The sequence below is a fragment of the Carya illinoinensis genome, chromosome 10 (genome assembly GCF_018687715.1).
Source record: "Carya illinoinensis cultivar Pawnee chromosome 10, C.illinoinensisPawnee_v1, whole genome shotgun sequence".
NCBI lineage: Eukaryota > Viridiplantae > Streptophyta > Magnoliopsida > Fagales > Juglandaceae > Carya > Carya illinoinensis.
The window spans coordinates 6625399-6647454 of NC_056761.1; the positions used below are offsets into that span (position 1 = coordinate 6625399).

At 32.6% G+C, this 22056-nt stretch overlaps 3 protein-coding genes across 12 annotated transcripts; all 3 read left to right on the forward strand.

Moving 5' to 3' along the window:
• Window positions 1-6188: 6188 nt before the first annotated feature.
• On the forward strand, window positions 6189-9308 carry LOC122279025 (probable inactive dual specificity protein phosphatase-like At4g18593). 10 transcript variants are annotated; one of them, XM_043089279.1, is made up of 5 exons: window positions 6216-6309; window positions 6745-6878; window positions 7122-7188; window positions 8312-8654; window positions 8733-9308. In XM_043089279.1, the coding sequence occupies exons 2-5, from the start codon at window positions 6838-6840 to the stop codon at window positions 8885-8887; spliced, it is 606 nt and encodes a 201-aa protein (XP_042945213.1). In that variant the 5' UTR covers window positions 6216-6309; window positions 6745-6837; the 3' UTR covers window positions 8888-9308. The 10 variants fall into 10 exon arrangements, with proteins under 10 accessions (XP_042945221.1, XP_042945213.1, XP_042945215.1 ...); XM_043089281.1 differs by having other exon boundaries at window positions 7144-7188; XM_043089283.1 differs by lacking the exon at window positions 6745-6878 and having other exon boundaries at window positions 6253-6309.
• Window positions 9309-11148: 1840 nt separating this feature from the next.
• LOC122279843 (plant-specific TFIIB-related protein PTF2) lies at window positions 11149-13402 on the forward strand. Its single transcript, XM_043090721.1, has one exon. It carries the CDS (start codon window positions 11366-11368, stop codon window positions 13007-13009), a length of 1644 nt encoding a protein of 547 aa, XP_042946655.1. The 5' UTR covers window positions 11149-11365; the 3' UTR covers window positions 13010-13402.
• A 4488-nt stretch (window positions 13403-17890) lies between these two features.
• LOC122279194 (heavy metal-associated isoprenylated plant protein 28-like) lies at window positions 17891-21137 on the forward strand. The gene is made up of 3 exons (XM_043089602.1): window positions 17891-18115; window positions 19162-19237; window positions 20374-21137. The coding sequence occupies exons 1-3, from the start codon at window positions 18110-18112 to the stop codon at window positions 20772-20774; spliced, it is 483 nt and encodes a 160-aa protein (XP_042945536.1). The 5' UTR covers window positions 17891-18109; the 3' UTR covers window positions 20775-21137.
• Window positions 21138-22056: the final 919 nt, after the last annotated feature.

Consider the following 22056-nt stretch of genomic DNA (forward strand, 5'->3'; position numbering starts at 1 on the left):
ATTAAATATAATTAAAGATGATAAGTTCAAGATGAAAAATAATATTAATTTCAAATATATTATTCCTACCTTTTTTTACCTTCTTCAAATAATATAAATTGAGTAATATTATATATATAAGTTTCAAATATATAAATACTATACTTGTTTTCTATAAAAATAATAATAATAATAATAAATCACACTTATAAATAATAAAATCTTTTTTTTTTTTTTTGAAAGCGACTGCTCAAATTATTGCTTGCACGAACCCTAGCTTCCCGGAAAATGTGCAGATAATACGACGGGTTTGATTGAAAGGGGAAATAAAAAAAAAATTCTGGTCCTTGAATTGATGCGCATTATATATTATAATATTGATTCTTTCCTTTCTTATATGATTCGTTATAAAGAATTACTTGAACAGCGTACCTATTTTATATTTTATGTTTGAACAAAAATATTATTTTTTTCTAAAATACAACTACGTACGTAGATTCTTGTATCGTTTGCATTAAAAAAAATTAGGTCAGTTGATTTTTTTATTTTTCAATACCTTGGTCCCCATTGTATACGCCAGTGAATAAATTAACGAGCCTAGATCTTCTCGCATTAGCAAAATTAAATACTCAAATCCCTATAAATAAATATTATTCCTAATTACAATTACTGGATTATATATGATCTAAAGGTCGTTGACATTACAAACAGATTATAGATATGCCCATTACATTATGGATTTGGACATTTAGTTTGAATTCAAAGATAAGATGAGATGAGTTGAAATAGTTTGTAAATAGCAGTGAGATTGTTAAGTTGAAATGAGATAAGATAATTTGAATTGAGATGGTTAAAACAATCTCATCTCTGAATCCAAATCAACCCGTCATGTCAGTTAGGCAAAATGGAATCTATCATTAATAAAAGAGAAATGATATTTGCAGTCGTGGTTGTGCAAGCGGCGTGCAATCGTTTTGAAAAAAATAAATTAATATGGAATTCACATGAAAAAAAAACTAACTTTTTAATCGTGGACTATACTCTTTTTTAAATCGATTGCACGGCGTTTGCAATTCCACGACTGTATGTAGCATTGCTCTTAATAAAATAGTTATATATATAAGTTCTAGATTTATTTAGTTTTTTCGAAAGAGTATTAGAACTTATATATTTTAAAACTGTAAATATTATTTTTTTTAAAAAATTAATAATTTTATTGTAGTAGATCGGTATATATGACGTGGAACCCTGTCATATTTTCTGCTGCGTGTACTCATATTCCAGTTTCACTGCATCCACGAAAACTATTGCTTTCTAATTTTTATTTTTATTTTTTTCCTTCTTCCAATTAAAATCTTGTTGTGTTTTCCTACCCGAAAGGGAACAAAAGAAAGACAATAATTGAGACGAAGGAAAACAAATCGGAAATTGTGAAAGATCCCTGTGCGTAAGTTAATAAATAATGATATTTCTACATTAATAAAATGTTTCTTATTTATTTTAGATTTAAATATTACATAAATTTCTATTTATTTAAAAAGAATTGTAAAAAGGAAATTGTATGTATACTTTAAATTAATTTATAAGGCTCGAGCTAGATTTGGTTTGGCAACGTCTTGATTCGTCATGCACAGGTCACTTCCATCATATTCATATTCCTCTCCTTTTTTTTTATTTTTTTTTATTTTTTTTACTGTTAGGTTTCTTCCCATTTCTTTTTGTAGCGATTGACCACTTGTCCTTAGATTTTTTAATATTATATATATATATATATATCAATCATGCAACATATTATTGTATGTCACTGCCACAATTTATATTAAGAATATAATATAAATAATAAAATATATGTAATTGTTTTTATCAATTTAAATTTTTTAAATAAATAATAATTTTATATAATATTATAGTAAAAGTTCTAAATTCAAATCTTGACTCTATATTTTATTTTATTTAATTAAATATTTCACTCATTACAGCGAGAAATCTGACAATGGATGCTTCACAATTCATGATGTTATGTCAAACCATAATGATTGGTTATCTGTGCCCAAATGCCAAAGGAATAAATAAAAACAACAGAACAAAAAGATCATAATCATCGGTCCGCAAAACCTAATTAGTCGCCCGAGCATCTTTAACTAAATAAAAAGATGCCACGACCAAAGATAAAGACTATTCCCATTCAATATGGGATGGTAGTATTAATGGAGCTGATTTATGGCATGAATATGAAAGTAAGCGTGCATTTGGCAAAAGACACTTTAGCATTCATGTATCATTGGTCACTTCTCCACATTCTAATTATGCGTATTTGCTATGTTATCTTCATGAAGCATGCTCGATCGAGTGGATGGATCATGGCTATTGATCATGCATGGAACCCACATTCCATGCATACACGCAAAGTTAGCTAGACCTATTTGATGTAATAACCTTCACTTTTTGCTCTCTTTTTTTGGCTATAATATGCGTTTAAATCCTCATGAAAACATTTCAAAAGCCAAGAGATCGATAAAAATAGTTGGAGGAAAAGGAACATCTTTTCCACTCAGATTTAACAACTTCCCATTGACATTAAGATTCCAATTGTTATTTAAACAACAAGAGCTAAAGAAATGCCTCCTATGATAAGGGACCAGTCGTATACACGAAGACTTGGTTTTTAGAGGCCAGCCATGGTGGCCTTGCATTGTTATCTATCGTACAATATACCAAGAACATTTTTCAATCTATATTTTCAATGTTTGTCGGGATTGACCAACCAATTAAAGAGGAGACTGAATTTATATCTAATCATGACGTTAGCAATACGTTTGCTCATACATTAATACCTATTTTTTATTCGATTCAAACAACCTGATTTTCTTTAATGACATATAATATACAGGATTAGAGGTTTTTCTCAGTTCTTGATCGAACTAGATGCTCCAGTTCTGAAGAGAAATAACACATCATGTGGTTCTTACAACATTTGTACTGTCCATATAAAACTTTTGGACAATATGATGATCCCTATGTGAACTATTTTAATGTTTTGTTATCTTATTGTGCAATTGACCATCCAATTCGACCAATTAATTAGAAAGGATCTAGATTAAGTAAATTGTAATAAAAAAGGGTTTCATCAAGTTGACTTTTTTTATTTTTTACGTGATAGTAACCCTTTGAGGGAGAGGGTTTGCATGGATTGTGGTGTTTTGCTGAACTTTTTGTATATAATTAAACTGCAACTTGTTTGTCTTTGAATTTCAAAACCAAACAATCTCAGAACTCAGAAGTCAAAGGAACCAGCTCGGTCAAGTTATAATATTTCTGAATTTGAGTTTTTTTTAACAAGATTTTTTAATTTTAATTTTTATAAGTTATAGAGACTCGATCCTTGAATAGAACCCTACCCTTCTTGAAAGAGCTAGCTAGCGAGGCAATGCCATTAGATTTCAATTAATAGATCATTGGCAGATCTGAAGTTTTTATGATTCTATTAATCCTTTTTAACTCATGCATGGTTAACTTAATACAACTATTAAACATGTAGGTTAACGATACTAACAAGGATAGTTAGAAAGGGCCAAAACCAAAAAACAAAAAAAAAGAACATAAAGCCCTTCGACATCATGAGTCAAGGCAGGCAACTTTTTCTTGTGGGATGTTTAATGTTTTAAGAGTCGGTTTGTTGAACCCATTCTTAAAATATTGATTTAAGATCCACGTTGAAGCTTGACTGAATAACTTCTTTTGGAGGAACAAGCAATCATTTAATAATAACTTCTCAAGAAGAAGCTAGCAATCTTTTAAATGAAGCTCACGATGAAGATCAAATCATGAATATATAAATTATTCTAAGTCTTGGAAAATTTTTTTAAAAAATAAAAAGTGATTGTCAATCATTTATCATTTTGTATTTTTTTTTTAATGATTTGGCTTGAAATCATTAATTAGTAAATGGAGTTTGAACAACTTTTAGGAGTAAATTCAATAATCCTTATAAAAACTAGTCGCACACTTGAATTTTGAGGTGGAAGAACTTGTCAAAGTTAAATAAACAAAATGGTTATTGCTAGGGGTGGACTCTGACTTCGACCACATCAAAATGCCCACATCTGAGTCGAAGGTCAAAATAGACTCCAACTCCGTTCGGAGTTCAGAACTCAGAGTCAAAACTTGGGACTCCGATTGAACTTGAAGTGGGCTTAATCTGTTGGGCCCTAATCAGATTGGGTCTAGCCCACAACCCAATATTGAAAGCCCAATCTAAAATTCAAATCGGCCCACTCCTGTTTAAAAAAATAAAAATGTAAAAATAATTAAAAATCTAAAATATTGTAAAAAAAAGTTAAAAGCTAAAATTTAAATAAAATGACTAAGTCACAAACAATACAAAAATAGGTGATTTAATTTGTGCAAATGATACATTTAAATTTAAAACTAAAAATTCGTAATGAATTTAAATTGATAACACTAAAATATAAATAATGTCACATATTTGATTCAAATAGACACAGTCCCGCATCAATCCTGACAATCCATGCATTTGAATCGATGACTCAATATTGATTTCCTACATGAGGTTTTACTGATCAAATGTATTATATTTTCTTTAGTCATTTAACTATAGACTTCTAAATATCAGCCAAGTGATACATGATATAAAATAAGGCACATTATGAACTCACATTCACCTCTAACTCTGATGAGTTTTCCATGATGGTATTGACTTTCTTACCAATTAAAGGGTCAGGAGGTTCTCCATCCCACAGTGAGTATGACTCAGTCATCCACAATTAGTTTGGGATTCAAAACTAAGTCTATAAAATCATATAAATTATAAATTAAATAATAAAAATATTAAAATTATGTAAATAATCATTTAAAACTAGAAAGTTACCCAAGTCTATAGTTCTCGGCATCAACAGTATCTACTCCAATGAGTGTTAAATTTAACCAGTTATGTGTGAAAACGAAGGCATTAACAATGTAGCATCCATAGTTTACTCAGTCTTGGTATAAAATTATGTGAAACAATTAACAAACAACCGTCATTTAACATGTTATGAAAATTATCTACACATTAGAAACACATTGGAAAGGAAAACCATGTATCTATTCATGTTTATGGTTTTAAAAATAAATAAAACACAAAAACTGAATGTCTGCTCGAGCCACACTCGAGCGAGCATTGAGCGAACGTTGTCTGGAATAAAAAATCTCGATTTTTCCAAAACCTAAATCTCCCAATTCTTAAATTTAATAGCCTAAAGACTAAAATAATTGAAGTCCAAGCAACAAATCATTGAAATGAACAATAAATCATACACATTTCACAAATTCCAAACTACAATGTGACAATTACATGATTTTAAAACCCTAAAATTCTCCAAAAAAAAAAAACCTAAGTGAGTGAGTGAGTGGATTACAAATAATTTTTAGTTTGATAAACTCCAGGAGGTAGCTTGTAGCGGCCTCAGGTGACGGCAGACCGCAAGGGAGGTGAAGCATCGTGTGGAGAGGAGAGAGATAAAGGATGCAAGGTGTTGTAGCTGTGCAAATTGTGAAGCAGCAAAAGTGAAGAGGAAAGAAGGGGATCTTGTGTTTTGGATGTTGTTTTGATTATGCAAATTTAAAAAAAAAAAAAAAAAAAAAAAAAAAAAAAAGAATTCAGAGTTCAGAATCAACATGAACTCCTGACTCCGACTAGGTTACTTGACTTGGACTCCGATTTCCAAAAACTCCGACTCCATTGGGGTTGGAGTGCTATCGGAGCTCAGATGGAGATTTGGCCCACCCCTATTTATTGCTCATTGTAGATTTTAGAGTTTATAAAAAAAAAAAAAACGTTCAGAATTTTATTTTCTAAATTTATGTTAAATCAACATCTATAAATATTATACAAAAAATAAATTAAAGTATATGAAAAATATAAATTAAGGACAAACGATTGTGATAATTAAATTCATCTGAACATTATTAAAGAATAGAGTATTATTTTGGGATTGATAAGCATGCAGCATACGCAATACGCATCATAAAATTTTAGTGAAGAAATGTACAATATAGATAGCGTAGAGAGCGAGCCCAGCCCAGAGTCAAATCTTTTGGATTAATCGTAGGCCGGCTCGCCCCAATATTCTAATTCTACTTTAATTCCTTGAAAATATTATTTTATCCGAGCCCAAGCCCAGCCCAGGGTCAAATGATTGGGCCTCGTCTCCTTTTCCCAGTGAGATTCTCTCTTTTCTTGAAAGTTTTAAGCCCTCTGCATTGGCGTGTGCAGCCTTGCAACAGAAAATACGTCGAAAAAGATTCATTCGAAGTACCATTGAGATTAAGGTACTTGTGGCTCTGCTTTCTTTTCTTGTTTACGAGGGCGTCTTTGCGTGTTTCTATTTTATTTCTTTCTGGTTTTTTTCTTTGCTTGTTTCTCTCTTTTGGATCTGCAATATCTGTTGCCGCTAGTGTGTAATCCTTTATCTTGGAATATAAGGCAGATCCATTAATTGCTGCTTACTTGTTTAGTGGAAATCGTAGGCGCTATGATCTTCACTGACCAGTGGCTACTCCCATCATTACCCGGGGGGGGGGGGGGGGGGGGGGAATAGTGATTCAAGGAAGGCTTCCTTTTGTATTGTGAATTCCTTGAACCCGGGATTCTTTGTCCCGGAAACCCGTTGCCAATAAATAAATAAATAAAGTCCTTGTGCAAGTTGTGACAGGTTTACTTCTTTTTGGGTACATCGGTTTGAAGTGGTTCTGTTTACAAACTAGGTTTTATAGGAACTATTGCAGCAGTCAAGAAATTCAAATCGGGGAAATGATATCCAACCATGATGTAAGACAGGAACGACAATTGTGAAGTAAATGAAATCTCCCTGTATTTGTAGAGTATGGCGTGTTTTCAGGTAAGGACAGGCAAAAAGGACTAAATTACTTGTGTCATATTGAATAAGCCTTTGCAGTAGTTGATTTTATAGGAGTACCAAAATAAGCAATGTGAGAACAAGTGTTTTGTCGCAAAGAGGTCATTTTTATATCCTCAAACTTGGCCATAGACCATTGTAACATTGTTGTTTGAGCATAAGAGAGGACGTGGGGTTATTTGATACTTTTTTTACCTTAGTCTTATGTATCTCATCATATGTTAGGTCTGTGCTTCTGACCAAACAGGAATGTATTGAACATGCTTCATTTCGGGGCATCTCTGGCCTTATGGTAAGGTTCATATCTAAGCTTAAAGATGTCCATCATATCTAAAGGCACCCAGGACATTAGCTCCTTACTGCATACTGCATGAGGATTGATTTCATTGGAGGATGAATACATAAATATTTCTTATTGAGGGATGAAGCCTATGCCATACTCCATCTAGCAGCTACCTTGTTCACGGTGTGGAATCCCAGAAGGCTGAGTTCAAGGTGGTTTATGGATTGGAGCTCCTTTTGCGACAGTTGTTTTCCAGGTTCAGTGGATATAGAATGGTGCTGGGAGAAAAGTCGATCCCATTAAGGCAATTATAATTTCTAACTGCTTTCATGCATGCTTCTTTTGTTAAAGGAGAGTGTAAGTGGCTAACTGATAAGGGAAAATTATCCAAAATAGTTAGCTATATGCAATGAATGCCACAAACATACCGAGAAGAAGATCCACCAGCGTAGGTTAGATATTGACCCACACCCAATTTCAATTGACAAGATCAAGGTTATGGATTACACAGAAGTTGTCAATCGTAGTATTGGTATAAGAGCCTGTGGGGGCACAGGGGTTGCATTTCTAAAGGAAGTGGGGATGCAATGGATTGTGCACTATATACCATGCAATTGCTTCTGAAATTGAGTTTTTTTATCTGCATTATTCTCCGTCTTTACTTTTTATTGTCACTTTTCAAAGTTCACATCCTTTTTTGTTTCTGTAATAGTTTATCCATGGGACTAAATTACCTTTCAAATAAAAATATACAAATACCGATAAAAAAATAGTTCTCTACATGGGACTAAATCGGTGTTATCCATTGTACCCACTTGAGAAGAAGTGATTTTGAGAACATACAAGAGTTCTGTTAAAGGTATCTCATGGTGATAAATTTAATCAGTTGGAATTTTCCTTTGTACTCTTAAACCTCTGAATTATGTATAATTTTAGTTATAAATACGGGGGCCAAGTCAGAGCACCTAGTAAGAATTAAGCATTTGTTCTTATTTAATCATGTCTATTTTTTTTTTATTTCACTGCTCTTATGATGCGGTCTTAAAACATTGATACATATTTGGAATGGTTTTCTTAGCAAGTTCTCTCTCTCTCTCTCTCTCTCTCTCTCTCTCTCTCTCCACATTGGCAGTGTATAGCAAAAGGAAAGTCTGTGAAGCATTTGCAAATGGCTGCAGCCGGTAACTCTGATTTGGAACCCATCCAACAACCTCAACTAACATCTGATAAGAATATGCCAGTGGCAGATGCAGAAATCTCCAATCTGGAAGCCATTCAAAAACCTGAAGTTATATACCGCTGTAAGAAATGTCGGAGAATTGTTGCTGCGCAGGATAACTTAGTTCCCCACAATCGTGGTAAGGGAGAATCATGCTTCAAGTGGCAAAAGAGAAGCGGTGATGCCTGGGGAAAGAAAAAGGAACCCATTGAGTGCACTTCCATTTTTGTGGAGCCCATGAAATGGATGGAAGCAGGTGAGTTTACACATTTGTCTCTTTTTGCCGAATACGTTCCTTCATAAAATGCTAAAGCTTGGATTTTGAATTGGGCAGTGCAAGATGGTTATGTGGAAGAGAGACTTCACTGCATTGGCTGCAAAGCACGCTTGGGTTACTTCAACTGGGCAGGCATGCAGTGCAGCTGTGGAGCTTGGGTTAATCCTGCGTTTCAGCTGCACAAAAGCAGATTAGATGAGTGCCCTATATGAGGATAGCGACTCTTATTCCTTTTAGAGTAGTCGGAAGTTCTAGTAATTATGCAAGCAAGAGAGTCTAAACTTTCTGTTTTATAGATGGTTGTAAATAGTTTATAGAAGTTGTTTTGTTATGGTTCCTATAAGCGTTTAGCCTGTCTGGATGACTCATGTAGATGTTCAAAATGGGCCTACCCTTACTGAATGCTAGCCACTTGATTGGAATGATGCTGAAGCTGATTATTAAGAACCTTTTATCAGGATCTTCTCCATCTTAAATGAGTTGATGCCTTATAATATAGCCTAGTTATTACACAACAAACTTATGTGGCATTGCTCATTAAACTACTCTTTTATTTTATTTTATTTTATTTTTATCTGTATTGGAAATATTTTGTTATTATATAGAAATTATGCCTTTATGGTTTCTCTTGAATGTGTTTGCATCTCATGTACAGAAACATAAAGTTTCAAGAAATCGGTAGAAACTTGCTTTGGAGTCCTAATGTCAGGCCCAGTAAGCCTATTATTGAGCTCAATTTTGTAAAAATGGGGATGTGCTGGTATCCCTTGTGTGGTGGCCCCAATTACTCTAGAAGTGGTCGGACAGGGGTGGCTCTGTTCGAGCTGATCTTACCATGAGTTTGAGTTAATTACAAAAACTTTCGACCCCTACGATTAAAATAATTAAAATTAGAAACATGTAGAGCTTTTTGGACTTTTTTTTTTGGAGTAAATACTTAAATAGGCATATGGTTTGTGACTACAGATTTTTATACTCCAATTTAAAACTTTTCATTATATTTTCAACTTTATCATTTGAGTCATTCTTGAGGCTTGTTTTGTTGTTGGAGTGAGTTCAACTCATCTCAAATTAATTATTGATGAGATTTACTACTTTTTCAAATTCTCATAGAAAAGTTAAATTCCTTTCAATTTACTTCATACATTTAAACACATATATCAAATCATTTACATTCAAATACATTTCAAAGAGATTTACAAAATATTACTATTTACAAATAAACAGATAATCTAAAATCACTTTAGTATCCAAACATAGCCATATACCATTCAAATGACACATGGCACCCATTTGTTTTTAAATTTCATTCGTTGATCATTTCAATTTAAGAACAAATAATATTTTGATATTGGTACATTGCAGTGTAACATTTCAAGATTACCTATGTATAAATTGATAATTAATAAAAGAAATACATTTATCTATATGTAAGTGAGTATAATGTATGATTTGTGTGTATTTACGGAAGAATTGAAAATTTTTAAAATGAATATATGTTAAAAACATTATTTTAAAAAATGTAGAGATATTAAAGTTAAAAGATAATATTAAAGAAATCACAAACTTTAGTTAACACAAGAGAAAAAAAAAATGATAAATTATTAAAAATAATGAAATTTAAGAAAAGCGTGGATATATTTTTTAAGTGTCTTTTAAATCTTAAAATTATATTAATATTATCTAAATTTAAAATTTACAACAATGTAATCCTTACTAAAAAAAAAAAAAATTACTAATTGATCATTAAAATAATTCAAAATAGAAGGTAGTCATGAATACAAATTTCGGCCAAAATTAATCGCAATGAGCTCCAAATTGAAATGAAACAAAATGATAATTTATATTACTCTAGAATGAAACATCTGGACCAAAACATAACATAATTTAAAACTGTCACGTAGGCTGAGGCACGTTTTGATTGTCTCAGATTCATTTGTTTTTACATATGAGATGAAATGAGTCAAGATAAAAATTAAAAATTAAATAAAATATTATTAAAATATATTTCTTAATTTTAATTTTATTTTAATTATATATATTGTTTTTTCTACCCAACACACATTCATTATTTTTGACATATGATTCGAAGTATTACTATCGACAAAAGATAAAATTAACAAGTTTTGAAGATAGAGTTTTCCTCTAAAGTAGGTTGGAGGAAGTTTCTTCCGAACAATCTATAAATGTTCATTAAACATGTGACAAGCACATAATATTTTAGAAATATAACTTAAAAAATTGACATATATCAATTCATTAAAAATTAAAAATAGATATGCTTCTCACACGCTTAAAGGACATATGTCGGAAAAAGAGAAGAAAAATAAAAAAGAAAATGTGCTAATTTCTTAATTATTTCTTTTAATAATAATTTATTTAAATTTTTTTATTATATATAATTTACGTGACATAATTTAATTTTATTCTCGCCTCGGAACGCAGCGTTTTTAAAGCTTTACGCTATTTCTCCACTGGAGGGTTTCAAACAGAGAGAGAGAGAGAGAGCTCCCGATCAATGTCTAGTTCTTCCTCTCAAGATTTTCTTCCATAAATTATTCTCGCAACGAAGCGTTTTTAAAGCTTTACGCTTCTTTCCACTTGGAGGGTTTCAAACAGAGAGAGGAACCCCCGATCAAAGAATTCTGGTTAGATCCCAGGTTTTCGCTGAAATCAAATACGGATGCACAATGTCCAGCGGCTCATGCGGCTGCAACGGTTGCCGCAGCAAATCCCTCGTCCGCGACGACATCACGGGGAGCCTGGTATGTTCGGCTTGCGGCCTCGTCCAGGAGTTTGACAACTTTGATGCCCAGCTCGGTGGCCTCAATGGCCCACAGGGCACCTTCGTTCGTGTCGGCACCGCAGGTACGGGCACCCTTCACAATTACAAGGAAACGAAAGTCTTCGCGGCCCAAAACCTAATCGAGAACATCACGTTTAACTTAGGTTTGTCTAGTTCCAAATCCAACGACGTCAAAACAATGATCGCCACGATCACTGAGAACGAATTCGGCCAAGGCGATTGGTTCCCTATTCTAATTGGCGCTTGCTCCTATGTCGTGATGCGGAAAGATAACAAATTGTTACCGATTGCCGAGGTGGCGTCGATTATTGGTTGTGATATTTTCGAATTAGGTAGAATGGTTTCGCGTGTGGTCGATTTCTTGGACCTGAAAGGGCCCGAGGAGTTTCCGGAATTCGACATCGTGGCCTCTTTCGAGCGGACAGTGAGGAATAGCCCGAGGTTTACGGGAGTCGGGAGGGATAAGGTGGCAAGAATGCTCAAGCAGGGGATATTTCTCATTCAGTGTGCTGTGAAGTGGTTCTTAACGACAGGGCGGAGGCCGCTTCCAGTGGTGGCTGCAGTGCTGGTTCTCGTGGCAGAGTTGAATGGGGTGGATGTGCGTATTGATGATGTGGCCAAGGACGTTCACGCCACGGCTTCAACGTGTAGGTTGAGGTATAGGGAACTTTTGGAGTCACTAGTGAAGGTGGCCCAAGTGTTGCCTTGGGGGAAGGATGTCACGCTCAAGAACGTGGTTAAGAATGCACCTTTTGTGATTCAATATATGGAGAGGAAATCAATGGAGAAGCCTGTTGAGACGAGGAATACAAAGGGAGTAGAAGGTGTTGGGGTTGATTTGGGAGATGTGGTTAGCCAATGTTTAAGGAAAGATGTCAAATATGGGACTGATCTGAGAAGTGTGGAGAATGACTCTCGGTATTTTGAAGTTGAAAAGAATAGTGGATATGCTAGATCCAGGGATGATGATTTAGATAGGATGACGATTTCGCATGAATGTTTATCATTGATGTACACGGAGTTTTTGAATGAGATGAGTCATTCAAAGTCCATTGAAGGGGATGGTGAGGTTCGGATAAATAAAACGATGAGAGGGTTCGAGCCTCGTCCGTGTAGGGATTGGTGGAATGGAAAATCAGAGCTGACCAAAAAGCTTTTACTCAAGCAAATATTGGAGAAAGATGTAGGTTTGGATGCTCTTCCCCCATCCTTTGTTAGTGGTTGCAGGGATTATAAGAGGAGGAAAAAAAGAATTGATGCTGCTAAATGGCGAATTAATAGAGTTTTGCATCCATCAAGAACTGATTCAGTTGACAGCGGTGATATACACTCGGAATATGTAGATGATGGGAAGAAAAGAAAGCGAAAAAGAATATATGATATTGATTGGGAAGATTTAATTATTGAAACTCTCCTTCTGCATGGGGTGAACGAGGAGGAAATTGAGAAGGGGCATTACAATACGTTGCTCGACCTACATGTTTTTAACGGTGGAATTGTGCCCCAGATTCCATCGAGGAAGGAATAGCGGTTGGAATGTACTTGCTCGCCTTTGCAACTTCGTGATCAAAGAGGTGGTTTTCAGCGGATCTTTTGTTCTAACTGCTGCTGCAGGAAGAAACTAAGTGCTTTTTGTAGTATTACATTTTGTAAATGCATAATCATTTACGGATAATTATTATTCCCCCTGAGCTGTGTTGATATGTACACGTTCTCCCAATGTGTCCATTTTTGGGCTTGAAGGTTCTTTTTTTTTTTTTTTCTCGTTAAATTTGCTCTTTGTTTTTTGTTTTTTGTTTTGTTTTGTTTTTTTTCGCAAATATTTTTCCATCCTGTCGCATCTCTTTATCAAAGATGTAACTATATGTTTTTGGACTGGACAATGGTAATATAATAATTTATGTGAGTGCTTCAATGCTAAGGAAGAAGAGGTACTCCTAGAACATAGATTTGTTATTCTGCTCAGGTCACCATTACTTAGAGCTTGAACTGGTACTTCGACTGACTGTGACAGGGGATTAGATGGAATGGATATTGATACTTTTCCAATTGTTGAACTTCTTCTGGAGTTTCAATTTTCTCAAAAATGCTCGTGATTCTTTTGACTTCAGGTGGCAATGTGCTCACAAAATAATTGTCTGAATATCATTATGTATTAATTTACAGTGATCTTTTGTTGTAAATCCTAGTTAGATATTACTCATGTACACCTCCCGTGTACTTGTCTATGCCACTTATTATAAATAAAACTTCTTAGATTACCTATCAAAAAGAATTTCTTTCTTTTTGCTGTGGTACTTTTGATCACTTAATACTTCTTGCAATTCATTCAAACAGGCCATGGCATTCATATAAGCTCTCTCTATTGCTGCTTGATAGTTGGGGGTTCTGTAGCACATTGTAGTTTATCAGTATACAATTCAGCAGTGACCCCTCATAATTTATCAATGTATTGTTCCATATGTAGGCTCAATCATAGTCCAGTACTGAAGATTTTCCCAACTGAGTTGGTCATAACATGAAGAGTCAGAATTTAGAAAGCAGATAGATAAATTGCTTGAGATGCTACAGAACTGGAACTACAATGTTTGTACCTCCATGCTTGCAAGATAAAATTCATTTACTAAATAGCTGTAAGATCATGGTCATGGTTTCTACTTTCTAGTGTCGCCCATCCCCTCATTTTCATGGTCTGTTTATATTCTTTTGACTACTTACCATTAATTCCCTGGTATTAAGCCATATAGGAATAAAATAACGATAAAAATACTTGGAAATTTACTCTCTTTTTCTCTTGGATTTGGAATCGAAACATATATACTATTTGTAAATAAACACGGATAATTGAATATATAGGTCATATATTTTTTTAATTAATGACTTCGTTAATGTTATTTCGTAATTTTCCATATAGAATTTTCCATATATATATATATATATGTCCTGAGGACCATTTATGACACCTACATATTACAGCAAGTTATATGCAACGCCTATAAATACAAGTTATATATTAAGCAAATTAACAAAGAAATGTCACGACTTCAATCCCCGCCCAAGAAGTAGTTTTAGGGAGCTTAGAGTACGCTTCTACCAACACCGAGAGGGAGCAGCATCAAAAGATTTGAAGGATCCTGTTAAAAAGCCCCCCAAGGCCCAAGCTATCTTCGGCTCTTTCTTATTAAAAAAAACCAATTTTGACCGGTCAAATATAGGGTTTCAATAGTGAGATTTGATAATTTTAATTGAAAGTTAAATAAAATATTATTATAATATTATTTTTTAATATTATTATTATTTTAAAATTTAAAACAAATAAACTTTTTATAATATTTAATATGAAAATTTAAAAAAATTGTAATAATAAAATGGAATAAGATAAAATAATTTTACTAACCAAACAAAGCCTAAAAGATAATCAACATTTAAAAATGGTCGACCAATCTCTTGGAATCAGCATCGCAGTTTCATGGTATGTGTGTGTCTATATATTGTCTATATATATATATATATATATATAAAATCCAATACTAGAGAGATAATGTTTATAGTTATGGGTTGTGTAAATATCTCACATTTATTTTTAAAAAATGAGATTTATTATTAAAAAATTAATTATTTTATGTAAATTCTATATTTATTTTTTATTTTTCAAAATGAATATGTAGTAGTTACGAAATATAAATTCTCAATAAAAAAATAGAAGAGAGAGAGAGACCAATACATGCAAGTTGGCCGTAGTTTAAAAAACAAAAAGCCCTGCGGCGTTTCCCTGTTATGCTAGAAAGTTCAAACTTAATAAGTAATGGGCTTTGCTACATACAGTCAGCAAATGCAGTCAGCGTGCAGTCGGTTGTACGGAATGAATAAAAAAAAATTATAAATTTTTTTTTTTATAAGTAATATCTACCCTAATAGCAATATAATCCTGAAGTCCCCATAAAAAAAAGAAGTCAACTAATCCATTAAAGATTCGGTTTGAGTATTATATGATTTGCATAAAAAAAATGTAACGCACCTTAATGTTTATATGCATTCCATAGTTTGTACATATAATAAAAATTAAGCATCTTAATTGGATTCGGGGTTCAAAGGGTGGCTTTCAATGAATGAAGAAACACAACCCAAGGTACTTGAGTAAGATACAATTAGCAGATTATAATGTTGTTATCTCGATCGGTTGTTGCATATATAATTTGATCACTAATTACCATTATATTCATGATTAACAAGCTTTTCTTCTTAAACATCAATCGGATGAGTTTGAGATAGAGCTAATTGTGTTTGTACATGAAGATCTTTGTCTTGAGTTGATCGTCATTGCAAGCGTACGTACTTCGGCACAATCTTCTTCGCATTGAAATGTGCAACTGATCATGTTAAGATGGTTATTTTAGTTGAAAAAAAATCAATTTATCATCTATTTTCTTATCATCTCATGACGTGGTATTAAGTGATATGTTTACAAGTAAAATAAGTTCATAGAAATAAATAGTCTCAAATCATATAATGCCACATCATGAAATGAGATGATAAGTAATTACATTATTAAAATATATTAAATATAATGAAAAAATCTAGTTGCAAGTATAACTGCGTATTAATATGTATATCAATCTGATGTGATTGGTTAAAAAGTAGATTTTATTAAAAATAGTATTAATTTAAATTTTAAATATAAATAAATCGGTATTAATATACAGATTAGTACGTGACTTTACTTGTACATAATAAACTCATAAATAATTCAACTTTTGTTTTATCTTTATAATCAAACAAGGCAAGTTGCCTTGCAACCATCCGCTTTTTGTTTTCTACCGATCATTAACAAAAAAAAAAAAAATCTGCTCTTTATTTTCTGCCCAACCAATATTAGGTGGAAGAGACATGCATGCTAGTTGACTCCGGCCCTGTGCCTCTTAATTCCTAGGAAGGAGGAACGTTGATAACGACACACAAATAGAATGGGTTTTGCTATATATAAATATAGTCACATACTAATCTGTGTATCAATACTGATTCATTCATATTTAAAATTTAAATTAATATTATTTTTAATAAAATTTATTTTTTGACTAATCACATCACATTAATATACAGATTAATACACAATTATATTTATAACTATATTTTTTCAAATATAATTACTTGCTTCCTAAGTCATGACAAATTTTATTTGCACTTATCTGTAAATTTTTTATTAAATGAGAAAAAATATTTAAAAAATAATATTTTTATAACTTTAAAATATTTTAAAAATAAAATTACCTAGACTAGCATAATAATCTCTAAATAAAGACTATACATCACATTACTTCCTCGAAATTATCTGCATTAACGTACTTGGTGCTGAGTAGGCTTTTAAGAATGATAAATGTTTTTCTTTTTCACTAATGCTTGTCAATATATACATTAATTGCAATTAATTATAGTACTTAACTGTAAGCTTGAAGTTGCAGATCGATCATCGATCGAGCTGGAAAACAAATTAACACACCCACCATAGATATGCTCGATCTCGAGATTATATATAATAAAGACCGATGCTCTAAAGATTTTTAATTCATAAATTGTGTCTATTTTTTAAAATTATAAAAAAATAATCTTTTGAGTAGAAAATTACAGAGAATCTATGTTCAAGTTACCGTACTTTGTCAACTACCATGAAAATTATTCATGCATGAACACTTAATTATTAGCAAAGTCAATCGTTGATTATTTTTTTTTTATTTTTGAAAAACCTGTTTGCAAGTATGGCATCACTCCATGTAATTAAATTTTGTTAGCTTCTATTTTTAAACGTATAGTAGGATTCGATGCTTATTTGTAGACCTAATTATCTTATCTTATGTATTAATTAATTATCAATAAAACGTACGTTTGACCCACGTTGTGTGGATCATTTAGGCTGTGTTTGGTCAGTACTACTATATGTTATTATTCATTATTATTATTTATAAATTATTTATTAAATTTTTTTATTATTAACAAATCATATCATGAGATGATGTTAACATCCAAACGTAATGTCGTAATGGAGACGATGAGATTGACACAATATGCATGGCATCACTCCATGAAACTCCATCAAGACCCTCCAAAAAAAAAAAAAAAACAATGACCTTGTAAATATTTATGAATTAATAATATTGCTATCTTAAGATGACCGGGCTGGCCTGTGAGTCTGTGATTAGGATGAATTAAACTTGTCAGTGATGGCGATCGCGACAACGAAAATGATGATGATAACAAAAATGACGACGAAGGCTTGTATTTAAAAATATCTGCAACTTTTTTATTCCATTAAATTTGACCATTACAATAGCTGGCATGGCCTCTACCTAAGGGTATTAATCAGTGCAATTGCTATGCACTTTCCGAAGAGTCGGCATTAAAGTCTGTCACCTCGAAGCCAAGTTGGAGAGAAGAATAGAATGATAAAAAAAATCAGGTGGGCACTGCCCGCCCAGCAAAATATTCTTTCTTATCCCCCTTTCCTCACAAGGATTAGGGAAAGATGCGTTCTTCTGCAATCTATATATTGACTGCAATCTCATGTATTTTCTCTTCATCTTCAAAGTCTCAAATAGTTTAGGAACAAAGGCCTAGCGCTTTCTGAGCTTTCAACATGTCGGTGAGAATTTTCTCTTAATTTAGTCTCTTTTCTTTTCAGTTGTTGGTCTAGCACTTTTTATCAATGTGTATGCGATGTCTTTTTGTATATATATTTTTGTACATCACACGCGATATTATATCTAAACTTTTCATGGACGTAAAAATCTCAGTACTGTAAGTCTGTATGTCTTCTCAAATCATGCATGCATAAGACTTTGGTTTCGCTAAGTATTAAACCTACATATGCAGATGCAAGGCATGCATGCATGTCAAGCTTTAAAGATCCTTACATTAATATTAATCCAAGTCATATATGATACGGGATTCCATATATTAATATATCTTGTTCCCCGCCATTGTGATCAATTAGGGAAACCATCCTTTTCTCGATCTTCCATTGTTATATTCTTGCTGCAGGATAATATACGATCAGTGGGGATTTTCCCATATTCATTCCGGCAGAAATTAAAGATAAACGCATGCAAGTATACATATAAGCTGTTATATTTATATAAATGAAAATATACAACACTTCGTGTACAATAAATTGTGCGAGATATGTTGGCTGGGTGCATGAGGAGTACCGATGGGGAGACTTATCGCAGTTCTTGTGCGTCGACCCTGCACACATGACACAAGGTCGGAAGAAACCGATCGATCTCGTCCACCCCACTATGTTATGGGGAATGTTCCGCCAAAGGAAGCTTTCAATCGGATAAAACTAGTTTTTACACAAATCGTTGAAACTCCCATGGAATATTCACAGGTATATACAAAAAGCAAGGGCAAGTATAATATATATATTGAGCGATTTCCTTCCGTTGTAGCCAAAACTCAATTTTGGTTAGCGTCCCTCGTCATGAAAAAGACGTCAGCTTCTTCCCTAGCAATAATTGGTCCCTCTGGATGTTGCACGCATCTAATTAATTACTAAGCCTTCGTTAAGTTTCTGGTTATGATGGTTGGGTTCTAATTCTGCATGCATGCCTCCTGCGTTTATATGAGGCCCACACATTTGCTGTAAAGTTCTTTAGCGCCTAAATGACATGGTTTTCTTTTTCTCAGATAGTGGAGATGATAGTTCACATGGACTGTGCCGGTTGCGAAAGAAAGATAAAGAAAGCTCTCCGGAAACTTGATGGTACTTTCAATATTATCCGACCCCCTCTTTTTCAATTGATCTATCTCTCATCGAATCTTGAAAAAGTAAAGTAATATCACGTACACTCATGGTAATTTTCACGTACTTCTTTTTTAAAAAATAGAGTTTGTTATTAAAAAAATAATCTTTTTATGTAAATTTTAAATTTATCTTTTTTTTAAAAGAATTGCAATGAACTTGCACATCCTATTACTGCAAGCATTATTTTTTGTCTCGAAATGGATACTGCTACCATAAACTAAAAAAAAAAAGGTGTGCTAGTTCCAAATTCATTAGGGGGAACACAACAAATTAAAAGAGTTATCGTAACAAGCAGTAAACTTTTCTTATATATACTAATTTCTTTGTGGAGAAGTCAGAATGCTAATTTCACGCCAGTCTATTTCATATTAATTGTTACAGCTAGCTTACATATCATGTGTGAAGAATATACCAGGCATATATAATATATACAGCACCTTTTTCTTGGTAGAAAAATAATTAATATCATATCTACTACAAATTTTATATATGATGATACTAATTAATTAAGTGTAACATTTAGTCCAAATATAAGGGATATATATATATATATATATATATATATATATATATATATATATATATGTACGTGATGAAATTGACATTAAACTAATACAAAATCCTTTTAAAAAATAAATAAAACTAATACAAAACCAATGGATGAAGATGAAGATCTTTATTCAAAAACGAAGCTAGAAGTAAATATATATATATATATATATATATATATATGTGTGTATGTATATAGGAGGGCCGGTTAGACTTTAATTTTGGGCATCAACATCAGGGGCCATTGACCAGTTATTTCAATCTTATTTGGGCCCCTCGTCCCTGATTCCACTAGCTGCACTCGGCCTTATCCTGGTATTGTACCTAGCTAGCTTGTTAATTTTTGGGTAGAAAATGACATTCTCAATCCTCGATCATGAACTTCTACGACTCCATGCATGAGTACTCCACATGAAGTAGGACAAGCTATTGCCAATTCGACTTTCAATGCCATGAGTAATTAACACAATCTTCCTTATTTATCATCATTTCTAATCTTAACAAAATAAATGATCATGTGCGTATATATATTATATATATTGCAGGAGTAAATGAAGTTGATATAGACTTGAACATGCAAAAAGTGACGGTAATGGGATGGGTAGAGCAAGAGAAAGTCCTAAAGACAATGAGGAAGATGGGGCGGAGAGCCGATCTATGGCCATATCCTCAAGACCCAGAATACTACAACATTATGCGCCAGTATAATTACCATCAGCATCGTGATCTTGACCAGAATCAATCACTGAACTATTATGTATCTTTGCCCAACTCTTCCTACAATGACTATATACATGGCTATAGTAGTACCACCGCTCAACTAGGCTATGGTTCTTACGATGATCAGCAGCCACCGTATTCAACTATATATCGTGATCATCAGAATGATTGGCAGGCCACCGCCATATTCAATGATGAAAACCCTCATGCTTGTTCTATAATGTGATGCATGCATGGCAGATATTCTCAAGGGTTTTCAAATTTCAATGCTTTTGAGGGAATTAAGGAAGATCAGTATTGCCAATGTTCAATCCTGTCTTGCGTATGTTGGGATGCATGGGTTTAATTGATTGCTTGCAATGTTTACTTTTTTTTTCCTTCGGGTTGGTAGTACTTAAAAGTAAATAGCATGCATGTAAAAAGAGTTCAATGTAAAAACAGTGTTGACTGGTGTACGTTCTTCATGTTCTCGAGTACTGAATCGCTCTTGCGAGGCTAGCTGTATATGTCAGATAAATTGCATGTAATGAGAAAATAAAAGTACGGAGATAAAAGGAAAGAAAATATCAGCAGTTATTATTAACGTAGTTTGATTGTAGAAAACTTTTTTATTACCGGTATTTATCACAATTATTTATATTTACAAGCTCTCACCAAGTGTGAGCAATTAAAGAGTATGTTAAGCTATCTATTAATATATATATATATATATATATATATATATAGGAAAATGTTAAATGTATTTAAAAAGAAAAAAACTTACTTCTTTATATATTAGTTATTGATATACTGAAAATTTAAAATTTAAATTAAAAAATAACAAAATGATTAGTCTTATAAATAAAATTATAAATAAAAATATAAGTATATATAACACTACTTTATTATATCTTAGCGGTGAATCGACCCCAGAAGGCATAAGATTAATATAAATATAAGTATATGTAAAAAGATCAAATTCTTTGTGTTTATCATTTATTTTGTGATGATTCTTATGATATTATTATTTTCTCCGTATCTCGTATATGGCATCAAATAATTAGTTTGTAAATTAGATATATATTTGATTGATTCATAAACTGAATATAATAAATATTCTTATATTATAAAATAAAATAATAAAAAATAATAAATAACAATATGTTTTTATTTTCAATTTACGTTGACGTGGAATAATCATTGGTCAATATTGATGATGTTAATTTATTGGAGTGGAACGGGGTTGACTTATCTAGGCCTGGAAACGTGACTTTTTTACAAGGCGACTTTACCATATAAAATATTTATTATATCAATAATTATAGAGAAATGATATTTACAGTTATAGTTGTGCAAGCGGCGTACAGTTATTTTTAAAAAAAATAAATTAATATAAGACCCATATAAAAAAAACTAACTTTTTAATCGTGGACTTCACTCTTTTTCAAAGCGATTGCACGATGTTTATAATTTTACGACTATATGTAATATTGCTCATAATCATCAGCCTATAAACAGCGCCTTTTCTT